This window comes from Oncorhynchus mykiss, chromosome 29, assembly GCF_057628025.1.
Source record: "Oncorhynchus mykiss isolate SJ-2025 chromosome 29, ASM5762802v1, whole genome shotgun sequence".
NCBI lineage: Eukaryota > Metazoa > Chordata > Actinopteri > Salmoniformes > Salmonidae > Oncorhynchus > Oncorhynchus mykiss.
Genome location: NC_143050.1, coordinates 41,396,429 through 41,416,713, shown reverse-complemented (window position 1 = coordinate 41,416,713; position 20,285 = coordinate 41,396,429). Strand labels below are relative to the sequence as shown.

Below are 20,285 nucleotides of genomic sequence, written 5' to 3'. Positions count from 1 at the left end.
ACTAGTAGTAATAAACTCGATCGCCAGGCATGAAAAGAGCTCATAAAATCTAATCCACACCTATTTGTTTCAGATCAAATCTTTGCAAAACGTATTTAATGAAGCTTGTAATATTCTTTACTGCTTTTCGCGCAATGGGTCTTATTTTCATTCAGAGGAAGTTCTCCAAACAGCTGGGTGACATTGCTGGCATCTGCCTGGGCTACACTGCCAAGGATGGGAAGGAGGTGAAAGGAGAGGCATTCTGGCATGTGGAGGAGGTCGTCGTCATAGAGAAAGAGCTAAACAACAGGTGAATGACCCCTAGCCTGAACCCATGTACTATATATCAACCATCTGGTGCTTATTCGGTAGGGTACAAGACCCTGCTGCTAGAAATATATTGTGTGGAAACTCACAAGTTCTCCATCTTGTGGAAGAGAGAATCACTCCTTTCATATCCCTCCTGTTCCAGGATCCTATTAATCTGCAACGCCCTGATCCCGCTCTACCTGAAGAGGGACAAGTTTGTGACCAAGACCATCGAGAGCTTCGCAAGCAAGGCCCGGAGACTGGTAACCATCAAGTACAATATTATCACGAGCAACGAGAAGGGGGTGGGCACCGATGCCAACGTCTTCATTAGCATCTATGGTTCCAACTGCTGCGGCAGAAGTCCCGCGACCTGTTTGAGCGTGGCCAGACGGACCGCTTCCTGCTGGAGTTGCTGGACTCAGTCCCGGCCAACGACATCACCATCTTCCTGTGTGGGAAGTGGCTGGACACCAAGAAAGTGGACTGCCAGATCTTCAGGGTCCTCTACCCAAAGTACTAAAGACCTTATATTGAGAGTTCTCCACTATATCAAGCACTTACTATAAGCTTCGGGGCTCAATTGCACAGCCGTGCAGGAAAGGCCTCACAGTATGTTGGACCATTTCCAAGCATCTTCGTGATGGAGAGATGCAAACTAAGTGGAGTTTGGATGTGAGCAGCCATTTCATTTTCCCATGGACATGGCCCATGGCCTGGACTTGATGGCTAAAACACAAAAGGGTCAAAAGTTCAGGTAACATGATCGTGCCACCATTTTTAAGTACCTATTAGGGATGACATGTTGCAAAGGAGGTTTTATGAGGTTTTATAAGTGTATACAGTTTTGTACTGCTTATTCAAAACACTTGTTTCTGAAAACATATTTTTTAAATGCTTTATCAGATGTGTTCAGCTCCAGGCGAGATTGATTACTTTAAAGGGAGCCTCGGAAAACAAATCAAAACATGATTGTCAGCATCATCAGGATGGAGATCATGTCTCATTCTCAATGAAAGTATTTTTTGAAAAACATTTAGAGTCATGGCTAGCTGGCCTTCTAGGGACACAAGTTAGCCTCCACTCACGCACACCCATAATACACCTTCCATTTTATCCAATTTATTACAAAAAGAGCACATACAAAAAGGATAATATACAAGCCTTGAAATAAAATTGAAAAAAAAGAGAACAGTTTGGGTTTAGCGATGCAACTTTTAAAATCATTATTAGTAGTAATAAATAAAGTACAAAATTCCACCAAATGTGAATCTAACATTTTACACAATACGCTCATCCAGTTCTTCATCAACACACTCATCATTAATGAGCTATTGCTTTAATATTAATGATAAATAGTTCTACTCTCCGATAAAATATCCTATATTGAAAAACATTGCGCAGTCACAGCTAAAACAGCAGATATCTCATACAAAGGTGGCGGTTGCCCTTTCACTGGCACTTTTTGGGATATTTTCTCTTTCCTTCAGTTTTTGTTTGTCAGATGCAAGCAGCAGCAAAATGAATTATTTGTATTATTCTTAGTGTAATCTGCAAATATTTTCACCATATACTTATATATCATCGAGAATATATATATATATATATATCCAAACCTGAGAAATACATGCATTTTTAGTTAGTTTGTGCTTTAAGAGATCCTCTGTTCTTGTTTTCCCTTGAGAGAGGATTGTGAAGGGAAACATTGGATGGGTTCTGAGTGACGGAAGGGATGGACGGTCATGAAAAAATAAAGGGAAAGTGAAAGATGGGAATAATTAGTGTAGCGTCGATGAACACAGTGAAACGTGCCTCTTTGTAGAAAGGTTTTGGTCAAATATTTCATACATTTTTTATAAAACAAAGTTATTTTAAAGGAATGGTCTGATTAGGTACGATTTAGAGTTGAACCAGTTGTTCTCCTTTTTTTAGTTATGTCCAAATACTCCTAAATAGCTGCTTTCATTTCTCTCATAAGGTAATCACAGATATATTTGGTTAGTGAAAGCATTAATATGCCAACCACACCACCGGATGATCCCACACTTCACTTATGGGGGCTGACATATTTATTTCACCTTGCAGGTTGGTCAGTGGTGACCTTAAAAAGAGAAAGGAGGGAATAAGGGAGGAAAGACAACATTATACACTATTTGGACATGGATTTTGGGTAAATTAGTGCGGTTTAAATCATAAGGTAATATCTCTTGACACTAGAAGCGAGGCACTTGTTGGACTCAAAACGACATGTTTTTCTGGAAAAGAGGTAAGGAGAAATATCCCATGACAAAGACGAGAAGGAACATGCTTCGTAACAGACAGAATGGATAGAAGGATGAGACGCAGAGAGCTGGAAATGACAGAGTATATAATAATGATGATAATACATCTATGTTCGTAAACTGTTATGCCAGTGAGAGGGTTCCCATGTTAAAACTAAGAGTGCAAAATGAGAAACAGGAAAACAATTCAACTAAAAACCATTTCATTTCATTGCAGTTTGTCCACTACGTCACAGCATAGGGGATAAGGGAAAATTGCATTGAATGGAATGTAACCAAGATATCCACAGCACCACATGAGAAGAGCAGGCCAGACAGCTCAGCTCGGGACAGTAAACATAGCACAGCCGGCTCGGGGAGAGATCAAACAGCAGGGCTTTTTTGTTTAATTTCTTCAGGAAAAATACAACTACATGCGGAGCATTCCCATTTAAAACAACGCAAAAATGAGGTAAATCATTTTTTGTTATTTCTAAATAAATTGATTAAATTGCAACAAAACAAACTATATCAAATTAAATATGTACCCATGATATCTACAGTTAGTAATAAATTATGATTGTTAAATACTTAAGGCATCTCAACTGACAACACCCTGTGTAAACTATCAAAACATCCCATAGAAAACTCCACTAAAGGAGGAGGCAGTATCAACACTGGCAGTGCACAGGTCAGTAAGGGTCTGTCCCAATCCTTCACAACTAAGTCCACAGGGCAATTCAATTTTTCCTAATGCTTCAATACTCAGTCCACAATGCATATGACAGATAGGTTCTTAAGGATTGGCACTGCTATGTACTGTTTATGCACATTGACTTAAACGTCACAGGGCAACAGATCAAAAGGAAAACATAAAATATCAACATTTAAATCCCCCCCCCCCCCCCCGTCTGTCCGTGTGCACTGTGGATACTGCCCCCATCACACAACATTCTACATTGTTGTTCTAGCAATACAGCATAGAAACCAGCATAGCAACAACGAGGGGAGATCTGTCACACAAAAACACAAGTTCAACAACTAAGCTCCTCACTCGGTCCAAAACATTGCGTGTTTATATACCTAAATATACAGAAACCAACGCAAATGCAATACCAAAGAAAGAGGTTGTTGCTATATCTATCATCACATGTGCTTGTTCTTTAGGCAATAAGGTAAACGTCACAATAAGATTCCATTTTGTTTGCCACCAAAAAGGGGCAGGATGAACACACGCTACAGGTCAGGGACAGCCACTGACATGGTGCTCAGTTATTTTTTCTTTGTTAGTGTTGAGAAAGATAGTCACAGCTCAGATTAACTAAGTCATGCACAGACAACCCCCTCCCCTCCCCTTATAATTTTTTTGTACGCTAACACAACAGCCCAAGCCAACATTGAAACATGCATTTCACTACACTGCTCAGCCATAACGCCTGCGCCAGGAGGGGATGGCACAGAGTCGCTGTTTCCAGGGCAGCTAACCCTCCTGCATACCCAGAATGCCCCACACCTCACCCAGTCACTGCAGTGCATGATGGGGGATTGGGTCTTACCACATTTCTTTTTTGCATTTTTTAAAGTCCTTATTTGGCTTTGTATTCTACAAGCACTCCAATCAAACCACCGTTAATCTAACTTCTATATTCCCCTTTAACCCTTGATACACACTTGAACCCGCACTAAGTTTGTCACGCATGATCACGCATTGGTTATATACACACTGAAACCCACACACTGGGGCAGAACACACACATTAACCCGTGCTGCAGCAGGTCAAGCGATACCATAACTCTTTTGGTGAAACACTCACTAACCTGTGTATTTACTCAAACACACGCCAACCCATGCATTGGGGCAGGCTGACATGGCAGCGGTGAAATAGTCGTATTATGTCCCAACACTGATGACAGCATCAGTCCCAAGCAAATGTACAACTACTGTATTGCTGTGTCTGATACTGCTACTGTACTACCACAAATTATCTGTAGGCAAACATGGCGACAGGGCTTTTACGTGATTGATTTAGATTCCTGTTGTGGCAGAATAAGCAAGGTGTGTGTGTGTGTGTGTGTGAGTGGCCAGCTGGCAAGTGGGGTAGTGTGTTTTTCACTCAGTACATTAATGTCATGGCTTTAAGAACATGCTACAAAGACACAGGAAACAGGACACACACCTGCCTCCCCTACCTACAACAACACGACGGCAACAACACCCCACCTCCAGCAAGCAACTAGTAAACCCTGTGTGTGTGTGTGTGTGTGTGGGTGTGTGTGTGTGTGTGTCTTTTTGCCGGGGATGTGCTTTTATTGAGAGAGAGGAAGAGAGAGAAACTCCATTCTCTCGTGCAGTAAGTAATCCTGGATTGGCTCAGTAAAGCGTGAGTCAGAGGGTGATGTCACATGACGTCTGGAGACATTTGGCAAGCACCCGTGTGAGGAGGGACCAGGGCCTGGGTGGATGGGAGCAGGAAACACACCAGGGTGATTGACAGCAGCCAGGCCGTCAGGCTTCACCCCCGGGCCATCAGCTGTCAGGATGGAGCTGCGTCTCGATGTCTACGCGGCAGATTGGACACTTTCTGCTGGTCGCCAGCCACTGGTCCACACAGCCCTGGTGGAAGAGGTGCATGCAGGGTAACCGCCTGGACGGGTGAGGGGGAGAAAAGGAGGAAGATAAATCGTCTGGTCATCAATTCACATATATTGAAAGAAAGAAATATACGGTATACACATCACACTGGTTCAGGATATTTGATATGCTCCCAAAGGTTATTGATTGACGAGACGCAGAAATGGACACAACAAATCACCTTTGGGAGCATATCAGTAGCAGCCTACTCATTATTCAGAGGGTCCTGACAGTCATTACCTGACATCCTCTGCGTCCTCCAGCATCGACAGGCAGATGGTACATTTCTCATCCACGTCAGTCTCCTCGTCTTTCTCACCAATCTTCATATCCAGAGGCTTCCTCTGTGGACCAATCGAATGACATATCCAGACCATAATCAAATGGGGTCATCAGTGCTCAAGAGTTTTTAAAAAGAGACAAAAGGCTTCAGAAGTAAGCGACATTGCTTTAAAAAAAAAAAAAAAAAATGTTTTACTTTGTTTGTATACAGCACCATAATCATACCACACAGAATGCTAACCTGTGCTTGTGTATCTATGATGAGTTTGTGTGTATCTATGATGATTTGGAATCATGCTTTAGTGGTGAGGTAGGCCTGTCTGAGACTTGTAAAGCCCACAGACCTTGAGGATGTCTTCTTGGTCTAAGACATTTGCAATAGAGCTCCACTTCTGTGTATACTTGTAGCTGAAAGAGCTGCCTCCTCACCTTCTTGTATTTGTGTGGGAAGGTGAATCTCTCTATGGTGGTCTGAACTGCTCCTCTACTGACACTTCCCAGCCTGTCTTCAAGCTGCAACAGCTCCTAGGACACAGGAGAACAAGGCTTTAGACAGAACTTCACTAGGCATTTGCAATTACAAGTCCACTGGTAACGGGATATAGAACAGATAAGGCATTGCCGTTAAAACTAAATTGTTAAACATGTATAGTACACATTAGAGGTTGACCGATTAATCGGAATGGCCGATTAATTAGGGCCAATTTCAAGTTTTCATAACAATCGGAAACTGGTATTTATGGACACCGATTTGGCCGTTTTTTTTTTTACACCTTTATTTATCCTTTATTTAACTAGGAAAGTCAGTTAAGAACACATTCTTATTTTCAATGATGGCGTAGGAACGGTGGGTTAACTGCCTTGTTCAGGGGCAGAATGACAGATTTGTACCTTGTCAGCTCGGGGATTCAATCTTGCAACCTTACAGTTAACTAGTCCAACGCTCTAACCACCTGCCTCTCATTGCACTCCACGAGGAGACTGCCTGTTATGCGAATGCAGTAAGAAGCCAAGGTAAGTTGCTAGCTAACATTAAACTTATCTTATAAAAAACAATCAATCAATCATAATCACTAGTTAACTTCACATGGTTGATGATATTACTAGTTTATCTAGCGTGTCTTGCGTTGCATATAATCGATGCGGTGCGTATTCGCGAAAAAGGACTGTCTTGCTCCAATGTGTACCTAACCATAAACATCAATGCCTTTCTTAAAATCAATACACAGAAGTATATATTTTTAAACCTGCATATTTTGCTAAAAGAAATCCAGGTTAGCAGGCTATGTTAACCAGGTGAAATTGTGTCACTTCTCTTGCGTTCATTGCACGCAGAGTCAGTGTATATGCAACAGTTTGGGCCGCCTAATTTACCAGAATTTACGTAAATATGACATGACATTGAAGGTTGTGCAATGTAACAGGAATATTTAGACTTATGGATGCCACCCGTTAGATAAAATAACGGGTTAGATAAAATACGGAACGATATTTCACTGAAAGAAAAAACGTCTTGTTTTCGAGATTATAGTTTCCGGATTCAACCATATTAATGACCTAAGGCTAGTATTTCTGTGTGTTATTATGTTATAATTAAGTCTATGATTTGATAGAGCAGTCTGAGTGAGCGATGGTAGGCACCAGCAGGCTCGTAAGCATTCATTCAAACGGCACTTTCGTGTGTTTTGCCAGCAGCTCGTCGCTGTGCTTCAAGCATTGAGCTGTTTATGACTTCAAGCCTATCAACTCCCGAGATTAGGCTGGTGTAACCGATGTGAAATGGCTAGCTAGTTAGCGGGGTGCGCGCTAATAGCGTTTCAAACGTCACTCGCTCTGAGACTTGGAGTGGTTGTTCCCCTTGCTCTGCAAGGGCAGCGGCTTTTGTGGAGCGATGGGTAACGCTGCTTCGAGGGAGGCTGTTGTCGATGTGTTCCTGTTTCAAGCCCAGGTAGGGGCGAGGAGAAGGATGGAAGCTATACTGTTACACTGGCAATACTAAAGTGCCTATAAGAACATCCAATAGTCAAAGGTATATGAAATACAAAATCGTATAGAGAGAAATTGTCCTATAATTCCTATAATAACTACAACCTAAAACTTCTTACCTGGGAATATTGAAGACTCCTGTTAAAAGGAACCACCAGCTTTCATATGTTCTCATGTTCTGAGCAAGGAACGTAAACGTTTTTTACATGCACATATTGCACTTTTACTTTCTTCTCCAACACTTTGTTTTTGTATTATTTAAACCAAATTTAACATGTTTCATTTTATTTGAGGCTAAATTGATTTTGTTGTATTATATTAAGTTATAATAAGTGTTCATTTAGTATTGTAATTGTCATTATTACAAATAAAAAATAAATAAAAATTGGCCGATTAATCGGTATCGGCTTTTTTGGTCCTCCAATAATCGGTATCGGTTTGGAAAATCATAATCGGTCGACCTCTAGTACACATGTATAACACTAGTAACAACAGATATAGAATACAGCTATAGGTAAAACAGAATAATGGTAGGATACATCTAGAGATGGACGTTTACCTCATAGCTCTCTCGTACAGCCGAAGCGTGGCGTGAGGGGTTGAGGCTCTGTAGAGCCAGCAGGTGTAGCTGGGGGTATGGGTAGTTTCTGATCTCGTGTACAACCTGTCAAAAAAAACACACAAAACACTTTAGTCATTCACAGAACATCGTAAGATATGACCGAAACATACAGCACGGGACAGAAGTGAAGCAAAAACCTAAACCTAATAAAACAGCGAGACAGACACCAAACAAAAGATGTTAACAGAGACAGACAGACAAACCACCAACATAGACCCCAAAACAGGCAGCAACAAAGTCTAAAATAAAGCTAAAGCATAGATCTACAAAGACACTGAACAATAAAGATAGACATAAAACAACAACAAAGCAGAGACAGACCAAAACAGCCAAGTCATTGATGTACCACTTGAGTAGAAGTCGTGTTCCTGGGAAAGTGGTGCATTCTGGGGGATGCCGCCAGGTAATGCTGATAGTGCTGTGGAAGCTGCTGGAGCTGGTACTGATGGTGAGAGAGGCCAGCGTCCACACTGAGGTCCCTACGAACAGAGGGACAGTGAGTGACCTCGATTAACATCAACACAGAATATGAAGGCGTTTACAGACAGGCTGCGATAAATAGCAATTGAACCGCAAGAACATCGGCCTACTGTTTGTAGAGACCAGGTCCCGGTTGTTGTCAGCTCGAATGTTGTCATTAAAACATTGTTTGATTGGTTGACAAGATTAACTCTGCTCATTGGTCAACCATGCACAGCGGCCGCTCAATACTTCAGCTAATGTCATATTTTGGCACCTCGAGCACCGGGCTAGCAGTGCAGCTCATAGTAGAGAACCGCTTCTGTAAAATGCCTGATGAACAATTATCAAATCAAACTTTATCGGTCGCATATGTACTATATGAGTGAGAGAAAATAGATTGTATTCACTTGGCTGAATGACAGAGATAAAGACAAAAAGTGCTCATGTTACTAGCTCCTTACAATTAAGTAAAATGTCAAACACTTAAAATGTAAAGTGGAAGAAAATACAAAAAAAAAGAAAAAAAAAGAAATCAAGAACGGCAGGACAGTTGAGCTATGATCTATGGTCAGTTTAGCGTTTACCTCCCAAATTGTTAAGGTTGGGATTTGGAATGGGTATGCTAATAATAGATCTGTTCTTATGAGTAACTACCCAAAGCCATAAACACTCCTGAGGTGCTCCCTACATGCAGGTGGAGAGACACCTAAATCAACAAACACACTAATGCCTGACAGACGCGGCGGTGGAACAATGACTTAACGTCTCCATGGTTCCCGGTTTAATTTCAAACAGTGACTCACCAGTCTGTGCCCTCGGCCAGGTAGCGCGGCTGTTGGCTGATTGGCTGGGGGACGTGGAGGGGAGGGGTGTAGTCATACCCCGAGCGGAGCCTGTGAGGGTTCAGAGGAACGCGCTCCTGTGTTCGCCTGCACGAAGGAGGCATTTACATCCATTAGCATTTGGAAGGGGCTGTAGTGCTCTAATGTCTGTTCGTGTGTGTGTGTGTGTGTGTGTGTGTGAGAGAGAGCGAGAAAGAAGGAGCGATAAAGTGTATCAAAGTGTGTGTCTTAATGAGCATCCAAGAGTGTGTTTAACTGAGCATGTCAAAGTGTCTTGGAGAGTGAGCTTAAAAAAGTGTGTGGTCATACCGGGGGTGTGGGAGGATCCTGCGGTGTTGCGCCTCTAGAAGCTGCTGCTGGATGAGGTATTGCTGGTGTAAGGCCTGAGGTAGAAACGGAGGCCCCTGGACGTCCTGGAACTGAGGGGGGGCCGGCAGGGCCGGAGGTTGGTGGGGGGCTGGGGACAGGTGAGGGGCCAGGCCAGTCTGGGGGGGCTGGCTGGCATGGCCCAGGGGGAACTCTGCTGAGATGGGAGCCTGGGGGGCCACCAGGTTAAAATGTCGGCAGGAGGTAGCATGGCTGTGCTGATGCCTGGTGAAGTGTGCTCCTGCGGGAGACAAGCGCACCCAATCAGGATTTAGAGGAAGTAGGCCTCAACCAATCAAGACAAGACCCGAAAAGTCACTCAGCCAATCAGACGATAGAGAATCACACCCACCCGGAGAATAGACAGACAGAGTGATCAACCAAGACAAGAGAACACTCACCCAATCAAAGAAGACGCCAGAGAGAGTAGAAAGATTGAGTGATCACACCAATCACAGACAGACAGTGAACAGCCAAACAGATAGAGGGAGTCAGTCACACTCAATTAAACATCACACAGAACTACACAGACATTTTACATTACATTTTAGTCATTAAGCAGATGCTATTATCCAGAGCGACTTACATAAGCAATTATAGTAAAGTGTATTACTTGTCACATCAAAACAGATCTTTCACCTAATTGGCTCTGGGGATTTGAACCAGCGACATTTCAGTTACTGTCCCAATGCTCTTAACCGCTAGGCTACCTGCCGGCCACAGACCGATCTAATAATAGCACAATGACACAAAATCAGACAAACAATCTGACAACAGACAGGAGACGTACAAATCATTCTCAGACAGAAACCAAAACCACGCACACAGAGTTTTAACCAACAGTCAGGACACAATCGTAAAAACACATTCAGAAACAAACTGACAACACACACACACACACGAGATCACTCACACACAGTCATACAGATCAATCATACACAGAGAGAAAACAGAAAGTGACCTCACCCAGGAAGAAAACACAAAACAGATGAAAGAGCAGATGAAGAACTGACAAAGTGGAGCGACCTCTAACCTCCAGAGAGAGCCAAACTATCCAGCTCATATCCTGCCGTTCTACAGAGTCAGCTGGGAGTGAAGGGGATCATTGGGCACCGACCGACTGGCCTTTAGTTTGATTTGGACTTCAAGCAGGTCTCTGATAATATCAGCTAAGTTTAATTTCAAGGTTTGATGAGGACTTTTGCTTAAGTAGGTTTGTATAAAAGTTATAAATAAGTACCCTGGGTTTAATTGCACCTTGAATGAACACATATTTTCATATGGTACGGAGTTCCAGTGTATGAGAATGTTTAACGTGATGTGGCGGTACATATTTTCAACGTTCAACATGCTACTTATTCACAAGGAAAACAGCCACTGTCTACCTGCCTCTCCAGCTGTGAGATGTAACTGCAGTATTACCATCAGACCTCTGAACACTAGGCCTCTCTCATTATGGAGCCTGGCGTTATGGGATCAACTGATAGATCCACCAGCCACTTGGGGTACGACTCAATAGTCTAAAGTGGGGTCCTCTCCTTGTCTCATTTTCTTATATCTTCGCTGATCTGGAAAGACAAGGCAGGTGAACACAACATGGCAGATATACATGCCAAAATTGCTTTCACTTGTCCAGGGTTGCCAGTTTCCTGATGGAACTTAAGCTTACAAGTTTTTTAATGATGCATCTTTCCTACAACGGCCCGAAGACATAACAATCGTTCCCCAAAACACCACGAAGAAAGAAAGGTCGCTAAGTGCGTGGTTGGAGGGTGTTTCTATACCAATAAGATCGAAAGAAAGGAAATAATAGCTTAACAGACGGATCAGCTCCTAGAGAGATATTACCACCTACGGCTGCATATATTGAGGTGGCTTATTCTAATGCTTGCCCAATAAAAATTCGCAAAATCACCTACTTGGCACATCATTGCCCGCATTTTAGGCTACACATCATGAAATATATTGAGACAAATTACAGAAAGTAGCCTACAAGTAGCAAAATAAAACACAATTGAACATTAAATGTATTTCAATATGATTGAATAAATAGGCTTATAGCCTACTGTTTATATTTTAATGAAGTCATCTTGGTTTTCATTTGATGCACCTTTTAATATGTCGCTTGTTTGTATCAATTGCAAAGACAGTGGTAACTTTGTATTTGTAGTCAACTTTACTCTGAAGTTATCGGCGGTCAGAGACGGATAACCTAAGTGATTCTATGTTTAGCGGACATCTGTGTATGAAGTGATGCGGGAGGGCAATTTATTATTTTTTTTACACATTTAGCGCTCTACAAGTGGTCTGAGGCAGGCGTTAGATTACGATCGTTTAAGTGCAACGTTAATAACAATGGTTTTGGGAAACAGCCCGGAGACTTAACGACGCTCCAACGAAGGTTCTAATGAAGAACTTAAGATCCTTTTGGGAACCGTCCTTCACACAGATCTGAAAGAGAACTGGGCTAGAAGGAAAGGACACAAGAGGAAGCCAATACAGACAATTAGACTATTGAGGTGCAGACCTGTAGCTAATCCTACACTTCCATCTGAGGCAAACTGCTGCTGATATATTCCCCATGTATCACCCCCGGGTTAATGCCGCCTCTCGGTCTGTCTCTCTGTTCCTCAAAGGATGAGTTGTGAAGCGCTGGCCAACCTGCTGAATCAGCACACTGCTGGGTCGCAGCCAAACAATCAATATCCATTACACACAGAAGGGAGGTGAGGAGGGGGAGGCAGCTGCTCCTTCAGCCCCCGTTATAGCCCCCCAGCTGTCTGAGCCGGGGAGCAGACTCCAAGGTCTGGGACTCCAAGGCCTAGTTTATTCAGCAAGCAGGTAATTCCTCACAAAACAAGAACAAAAAAGCCAAAGTATTTTTTTTTTTAAAATGTACTCCATAGAAGGGTCCTTCGGAGGAAGTCTAGTTGACATATAGGTGACATTTGTTCAACTTGTATATGCCCTTAGAGTATATTATGTTAAACAATGTATTGAAAAAATAGCCAAATGAAAAAATGGTATATTTTCAATATTCATGTTATTTTACAATATTCATAAATGAACATAAGAAAATTGTGATTGAAATCAAAATACTACTTAGATTACAGAGCAAGCGGAAAAGCTTCATATGACATCAATTCTTGCTTTGTAGCACCTACCGGATGAAACACTATGGAGTCTTAAAGGAGGCCAGAGCAAGGCCAAAATGTCACAAATATTCCAACTTCAATTAATTATTTCTCAATTAAGCTTTAAGATACATGTAAAATGTATGTCAACAATCCTTCCTCCAAAGGACCCTTCTATGGAATACATTGTGAAAATCCCCAAAGTCATGTTCTTTTTTTGTTATAGTTTCGTGAGGAATCACCCAAGCTGTGTGCTCTGACTATTATTGTGATAATAAAACGATACTACTGACCTCCATAAATGATAAAGAATGGCTCATAAAACAGCTATGCAACTTCGTTCTAATTTGATGCAGAGACGAGAGGGTTTAATCATTATCTTTACTGTTCAGAGGGGAATTTCAAGTAGAACTGCCTCTGTAATGATTATGATAAGCAGAGGTGTTGATACTTTTAGCTGATAGTTGAATCACATTGTGTAACCAATTCAAGTGACAAATGTATTTATCTGATACAGTGGTTGGACTATTTAAATTACAACCCGAAAAAGGTTACTTCAGATCAACTCAAAATTGTATAATCCCCCCCCTCTACATCATAGCCTACGTAATTCAAAGGAGTTTGAATGTTCTAGTCACAAACCAAGATGACATATTCTGCTTGGTTGTTCTTTTGATACAGTATATATTGCCCTGAGACACAGGAAACCCAGTGAACCTCAGCCATAAGAGGAGAAATTGTGTTGGCTGGCTGAGGAAGTAGAGCGGAAAAAAACTGTTGGCTTCTGGCTTTGTTCCAGAGGATGCCATTTCAAAGCATTTTCACTCCGTTCTGACGGAAGGCTTTACATTTGTTATGTTACGATATTCATAAATGTAAGAAAATTGGGATTGAAATCCAAATGCTACTTATATTACAGAACTCAATAACAAACAGTTAAACTGACCCCAGTAACAAAGGAGAAACATGATCATACATTTTTATTAGATTTGGATATAACAATATTTCATTTTTGAACACCTGTCACAAGGTGTGCGAGCACCTCTTACATTCCTTGGAGAGAACCCTTGATGATTCTAATCATAAATGGACCATGAAATAGCCTACTAAATACACCTTATTTGGTACACATTGCACCACTGACACAGACTGAGCAGCATACAGCCTCTATAGCCTATAATTGACTGTCTGTCTGCTCATACCTCTGTACTGAGCTCAGGCTGCAAATCTCCTGACTGGTGCATATCTGTGCTCAGACCCTCCAGAGCTGCACGCACACACCCAGCCCCTCCCTCATGGTGCGGCTGCGGCATAGCTCCCCCTCTTGACTGACAAGCCTGTAGCCCTGCCCATCCATGAATGCAGCAGTCTGACGTCCAACCCGGCTGTCTCTGCAGCTTTATAATCACTGCTACTACTCCCCCCAACATAATCCCCATCTACACTACACACCCCATTCCCTCGGCAGCATAAGCATCCCATTACTTTACAGTGCACAAATAGAGGGGTGAAGAGGTCATGTGTAGGCTAATCAGTGCAGTAGCTATCAACCAATCATGAAGGATTTAGTACCTAGGTCTATCTGATGTAATGGCATGTAATGTGCCCAAGTGCAGGGTTTAGTAGGAAATTGGAAACTGGTTTGAGGGGGTAGCTAAGAAACACCTTATGTTTTACATATAAATAACCCTAAGTATCAAAAGATTCATAACTCATTATGGATGTAGGTGTCCAGTGCATACTAAAGTATAGTAAGATAAGGTGCACATATCAATTCTAGTGATTTGTGCATTATTTCATCACATGATTAGAATACACATGTAAAGTCTAAAGTGGCTGCTTGCATGGAACACTACAGTAGGGTTGAATCATTTGTAATTGACTGCCGAATATGACCTTGTAAGCGTTTGAAGAACAAGGCGGTGACAATAACCTTTACCTGTGTGCGCTAGGTAGGAAAGCTATAAACCTTAGCCAGATATCTTAGGTTTTTTGGTACAAGAAACTGTCATAGAAAGCCTCTTTTCCCAAAAACATGAGATAACCATTAAACGAGGGCAGTTGACTATGCACGAAAAGTGCTCTGCACCATCATTGCAGACTTTTATTTAATTGGTCATGTGTAGACCAAATTTAACAATCTAGCCTAAATTTATATCATCAACAAATAGGCCTAGCCGACAAAAGCTGTTTTACCTTTTCCTTGTACAAATGTTTGCCCATTTTCAAATTGCACTTAAATCAGATCCAACTTCATCTGTGTATAAAACTGATACAACCACAGAAGTCTGCTTAAGACATTATCCAAAAGGTAAAACAAGACAACTCAGAGATTTTATGCTTTTGTCACAGATTTATACCGACTTAGGGTTGATGCAATGTCTTTTACTGCAAAGTGTATTGAGCTGTTCAAATGCATTTTAAATACAGTATCATTCATTCATTGTATAAAGTTGTTTTGCTAATTGAGTTCAGTTTGATGCTGATTGATCTAGCTCACCTGAACAGCTAGGTGTCATTCCATATTGAAGCAAGAGAGAATTATGCATCTAAGTGTATATGTCAAGGTAAAGACATCACTTGTTCCTTGCGCTGTGGTGTTGTCAAAGTAAAGGTTTCACTTGCTAGTTTTCAGATACAGGCAAGTCTATCTATTTGCTAGTTTATATAGCAAATATAACAATTCAAATGCTTTATGTTGACCAACTCAGTCTGTACAGCTATTGAATGGCTGGTGCCACGTGTCAAAACTCTATTCAAGAACACCAAAGTAAACAGAACCGGCATAACCTCCATAGCATGTAAATCAGTGTTTTATGTTGGGTGTCATGTAGAGGAACTTCAAGGTGTGTATTCAGCCTCATAACAACACTCAATCTCCCGTTCTGGTCAGTTTCTGAAAGACACTATTTCAAGATTCATTATTTTGCAAAAGATTCAACGCCAAATTCATCCGTTGCGTGCGACATATGGTGCATATACGGAATAACAGTTTTGTAACCAGATTACAACAATCTTTAAAAAACAAACCGAGACTGACAAAAAAGGGTGAAAGGAAGAAACAGATTTTGCTCACTATTACTACTACAGTAAACAACCAATGTGTTACAGCTGACAAGAGTCAAATACAGATGGAATGTGTATTGATTGGGGGGGTGACTATGATTCCAACATTAATCCCTGCCTCCCATGTCTAAGTCAAAATGTATTTTCCCAGTAGGACCAAGTGATTTGACTGTCCCTAATCCTATGATTGGGAGTGGGGAGAGAGCAGCACCTTGAAGTGCCTCCGCAAGAGAGAGATGAGAGCACAGAGAGAGGAGGAGGAGGGGGGCTGCCTTAGTGATGGCACGGTGGTGGGGACACACACGCATGGAAATCAGCAAAAAGCACACTGAAGGTTAGGAAAAATACTACAAGTCTTTATTGGAAAATATTAGTATGTGTGGCACTGTGTGATAATAGTAATAATAATATAACTACATGCAAATAAAGACCAAAGGCAAGGCCCGACCATGCTCTGTAGGGTTAACAGAACAGAAGCAGCATCCAATGAGTAGATGTGTATGCTACAGCACATTTCAGTACAGCAGGGACATCTCTACAACAAGATTACATTGGAATCTGCTGTTCAATGTGAAAACATAAAAGTAATAAAAAATGATCATGCATTAGGTTCTAATACAAGAACATAAGGTAGAGAAACCACAACCAAAGAATAAAGACATTTTGATTCTAAAAGGAGTTCTACAGCAGTGCAGGATATACACATCCCTGTAAAATGGATAGCATTCTGTAGAGGTGTTGAGACTGGGGAATTTAGCATGACTGGATCACAAAAGGAATATTAAAAAGCAAGTCAAGTCTCGCCGATTCGCTGTGACAGACTAAATGGGTTCATTCATTTAGATGAGACAAAGGCTCGTACACACATATAGGATTATGGCTGGCCGTTTAGCCACCAGAACAGGTGCATGGACCATCAAAGGTGGCAATTTAGGATCATTTGGGGAAAGGGCATGCAAATTAGAATGCAGATTTATTGCAGCCAGTTGTCCAATTGGTTATTTGTGATTAGGATGATAGCATTTGGAAGGGGGAATGAATGTGATGTGTTTCAAACAGGCTATCAGGTCCAATTGACAAATGCAAGTTGGTACAATGCACCTTAGATTCAAGAGGGATGACTGGAGACAGCTTCGATCAAGCCGGGCTATAATCTAATCGAGGGGCCAAGGGGTCAAAATGTATCCACTTTACAGAAATTTACAGCAGAATGTAGTCTATCCACACTGAATGGGAGAATCACAATGACATTTTGTAGTAATAGGTCTAAGGCTACAATGGGTTATTTACTAAAGAGCAACATGACAGTTTAAATAAAGACAAAACTGTTTTCTAGAGAAGGTGTTATTCTTTAGTCTGTTACACAGAAGGATACGGTATGAGTGGGAGAACTCGGGTTTTAATGCCAATGTCGTCTTCAGATGGAAATAGGAAATGAGGAAGAAGGGGTTCACAATACAGCTAGATGCAGAGAACAGGCAGAGGCTACGGCAGACAGCAGCAGATGATCGTTAGCAACACAATGGAAGGGGACAAAGGTCTGAGATATGCGGAATGTAGCGCCAGCCTCGATACTATGGAACAGGAAAAAAGAACACAAATAAAAGCACAATGAAATCATTGGTGCTAATGCATGTCTCTTAAAATGCACGTTCATATGATTATTATTACATGATTAGTATAGCCTTTTAATGCATATCGAGGATGTTACTTATTTTGGCCGCTTCGGCGAGTATGGTGTTTGCAATCGAGCGAAACAAAAGGCAATCAGTTGTGCTCATGTTTTTCCTGGAATATATAACGTTAGATTGATAGCTCAAAACTAGACCTGGGGTATGGTTTCGGGCTTGAGAGAAGAAAAAAACAATTTACAAAGCTACGGGATAGCGTTTCTGACCGTACTATAGTTGACTAAGAAGAAAACGCGTCACTAGACTGCAGTGCATTTTAAAACGCCGAACGTCAGCCAACCAGCTCAGATTGAACGTGGCAGTCGTTTTCGGGAGTTAATTGCTTAATGAAAATGTATATAAATGAGGGGTTTAGTAAGCCGATTTAAAGTACAGCCTCTGCCAATAACATGAAGCTACCTACACCAAATAGTGCGCTGAAGTCAACTAATCCCACACAGCACACACTAGCACGATATTGTCACTCGCCAAAAAACAATACATAAGGGTAAACAATTGATGCCACTGATGTGATGTTCGCTAACCAAATGCTCGACCAGAGTAAATACAACAGCCAGTTAATGTATTAGTCGACGGTGTAAAACATACATTTATAGTTAGAATACTGTAGGCCAAATTGGTAGAAACGACTCCGCTAGTTATATCCTACTGTACTGTTAGTAAGAAAATTGACTATTCTACTGATGGTCCTTGCGCGTCTATCAGCCTAATAGTAAGGCTGGCTCAGCCAGGGTGGCCCATACTAGCAGTGTTGGCTGGCTAGCTGCCATTTTGCTTCGTTAGTTAGCTTGACAGGATAACGTTTGGCTTTGACAATAAGAATTGCAAGCTAGAAAGGATTGCAAACATTACGCATTCGTTAGTTACATCAGGTACACAAGTTGAGTATTTCGTTTGACCTTGTTCGATTAGTTACAACCTTTAACGTTACTGCAAACCCAGATTTTAGTCGCTCGAGCGAAGTTGAGCTAGCAGGCTGGCTAGCTAAGCAGCTAACGTTAGCTGGCTGGCTAGCATTATTAGCTTGGCCTCTGGCACTGCAGATGGCAGCTGGCTTTAATATTTACATCATTCAGGAACGAGAAAATACCCCCCAAAAATGACATAATAAATACATAACTTTACCTCTATTTCTTACAGAGCCAAATACGGGAAGAACCAAATATCCGACATGTACTAACACCATCCTGGGTCCTTTGTTGTATCGCTAGCCTGTGAGACAGATGGTCCATGGAAATGGTCCCTTCCAATCCCTGCACATTCAAACCGACAAGCTGCTCAGCTGCCTGGCATACAAAGACAGAACGAACCAATCAATGAACACCTCTCTTAGTAGCCTCTTCCTGTGGCACACGGGACAGCCAATCAAATCAGCGACTTGCGTTTTGCGAATTACAAAGAGGTGGTAATGTCCGTCTTCTGGACATCTACTCAAGTCAATCAGGCTCAGATCCATCCAGTGTTGCATATCATTGAATTTCTTTCATACCAATAACGATGCTGCTAAAAATGTACACATTGTGTCATGTTCCTGTGTCATGTACTCCAGGACATTTTTGTTGTTGAAGGCCTATTATTTGAAAGAAGGATACTGTCATGCCATGGTGTCCTGGCTAGACTCTCCAGTCTGCACCACCAGAGTTAAGACAGGAGCTGAGCAAGTCTGACATGGGAACAGATGGAGAGGGGAGGTAGAGGGGGTCACTAAACTCAATCATTCTCTACTCAGTGGCAACCCTTATACCGCCTAGCCTACCCACCACTATAATCCCCCATGGTCTTGCACAAAGGACCCTGAGCTCTTTACTGCACCCCCGCAGTCTGACTGTCGATGCCTTTATGGAGGTCATGCTCCTGCCACAGATATAACCTAATTTACCTTTTAGTTTCATATCATATTGACTGAGAGACTGACCAACACTCTTTGACATCCCCACTATCAAATTGACCCTTTACTTAGTGTGACAAGTAATCACAACGGTCATATTGATCAAATCAGGAGAAAAAAAATGGAAAACCATTCCTATGCATTGTTGCCCAGATAAATCAGACACCCACCAGTTGAGATATTTGGTTAATTTTGGTACAAAATATGAATATTCAGACACAGAGCGTTACACTGATCTCGGAAGTCTGATGGCAATAAAATCCCCATCACATAGCTATCTTTGGATAATAAAAGGATATTCCTGCACACAGATTAACTTCTGCATTTATTTGCAGAGTCAAGCAAGTACATGGTGGAAATATTTGTTTAATATTGTGTGTAGGCTACGATCGTTGGTTTGTGAAATTAATTGCAAACTCAATACAGTGACAGCTCGGTCGTCCTCCAGCAGGCAGCAGTTAGCTGAAATGAAGTCAACACCATGTTCATGCCTATGACATGGCAGGGGTAGGGGAAGGTAAATGGTGACATGCAATATAAACCTGTGGATTGTTTACAACATATTGAATAACCTAGTATTTTACCATTAATTTCAAGGACTCGCTTACTGGTACTTAACGATGGTCCTTACCTATGTGAACATTTCGTTTTGATTTCTGCTAGGACAGGGCCCTCTGGTGGTCAAGTGTGTACTCTACAATCACAGACATAATTTCAATGAAAACGGCACGAACCAACGGCTACTCAGATATCCAATCACCTC

At 41.7% G+C, this 20,285-nt stretch overlaps 1 protein-coding gene and 1 pseudogene across 5 annotated transcripts in view; one reads left to right on the top strand and one right to left on the bottom strand.

The window, feature by feature from the left end:
- The window catches only part of LOC110509307 (lipoxygenase homology domain-containing protein 1-like), a 33,237-nt pseudogene extending 31,041 nt beyond the window's left edge, over positions 1–2,196 (top strand). Inside the window, exons 25-26 of the transcript XR_016493152.1 lie at positions 156–292; positions 455–2,196. The product of XR_016493152.1 is annotated as a lipoxygenase homology domain-containing protein 1-like (transcript). The remainder of the gene's footprint in view (positions 1–155; positions 293–454) is intronic.
- On the bottom strand, positions 1,398–18,878 carry LOC110509561 (E3 ubiquitin-protein ligase ARK2C). Of its 4 annotated transcripts, none has more exons than XM_021590513.3 (10): positions 18,760–18,878; positions 17,319–17,517; positions 15,378–15,426; positions 9,687–9,984; positions 9,339–9,464; positions 8,420–8,552; positions 8,011–8,115; positions 5,895–5,990; positions 5,424–5,527; positions 1,398–5,196 (listed from the first exon to the last, which is right to left on the bottom strand). In XM_021590513.3, the coding sequence occupies exons 3-10, from the start codon at positions 15,424–15,426 to the stop codon at positions 5,079–5,081; spliced, it is 1,029 nt and encodes a 342-aa protein (XP_021446188.1). In that variant the 5' UTR covers positions 17,319–17,517; positions 18,760–18,878; the 3' UTR covers positions 1,398–5,078. The 4 variants fall into 4 exon arrangements, with proteins under 4 accessions (XP_021446188.1, XP_090083484.1, XP_021446186.1 ...); XM_090227358.1 differs by having other exon boundaries at positions 5,895–5,987; XM_021590511.3 differs by lacking the exons at positions 15,378–15,426; positions 17,319–17,517.
- Between the last annotated feature and the right edge of the window lie 1,407 nt (positions 18,879–20,285).

What these genes read in the sequence shown, in the direction of transcription:
- LOC110509561 (XM_021590511.3), bottom strand. Translation starts at nt 18,820, where the DNA reads ATGGTGTTAGTACATGTCGGATATTTGGTTCTTCCCGTATTTGGCTCT. An exon ending in AGGATCCTCCCACACCCCCG is followed by an intron (nt 9,465 to 9,686) that starts GTATGACCACAC and finishes TCCTTCGTGCAG; the next exon opens with GCGAACACAGGAGCGCGTTC. An exon ending in ACACGACTTCTACTCAAGTG is followed by an intron (nt 8,116 to 8,419) that starts GTACATCAATGA and finishes TTTTTTTGACAG; the next exon opens with GTTGTACACGAGATCAGAAA.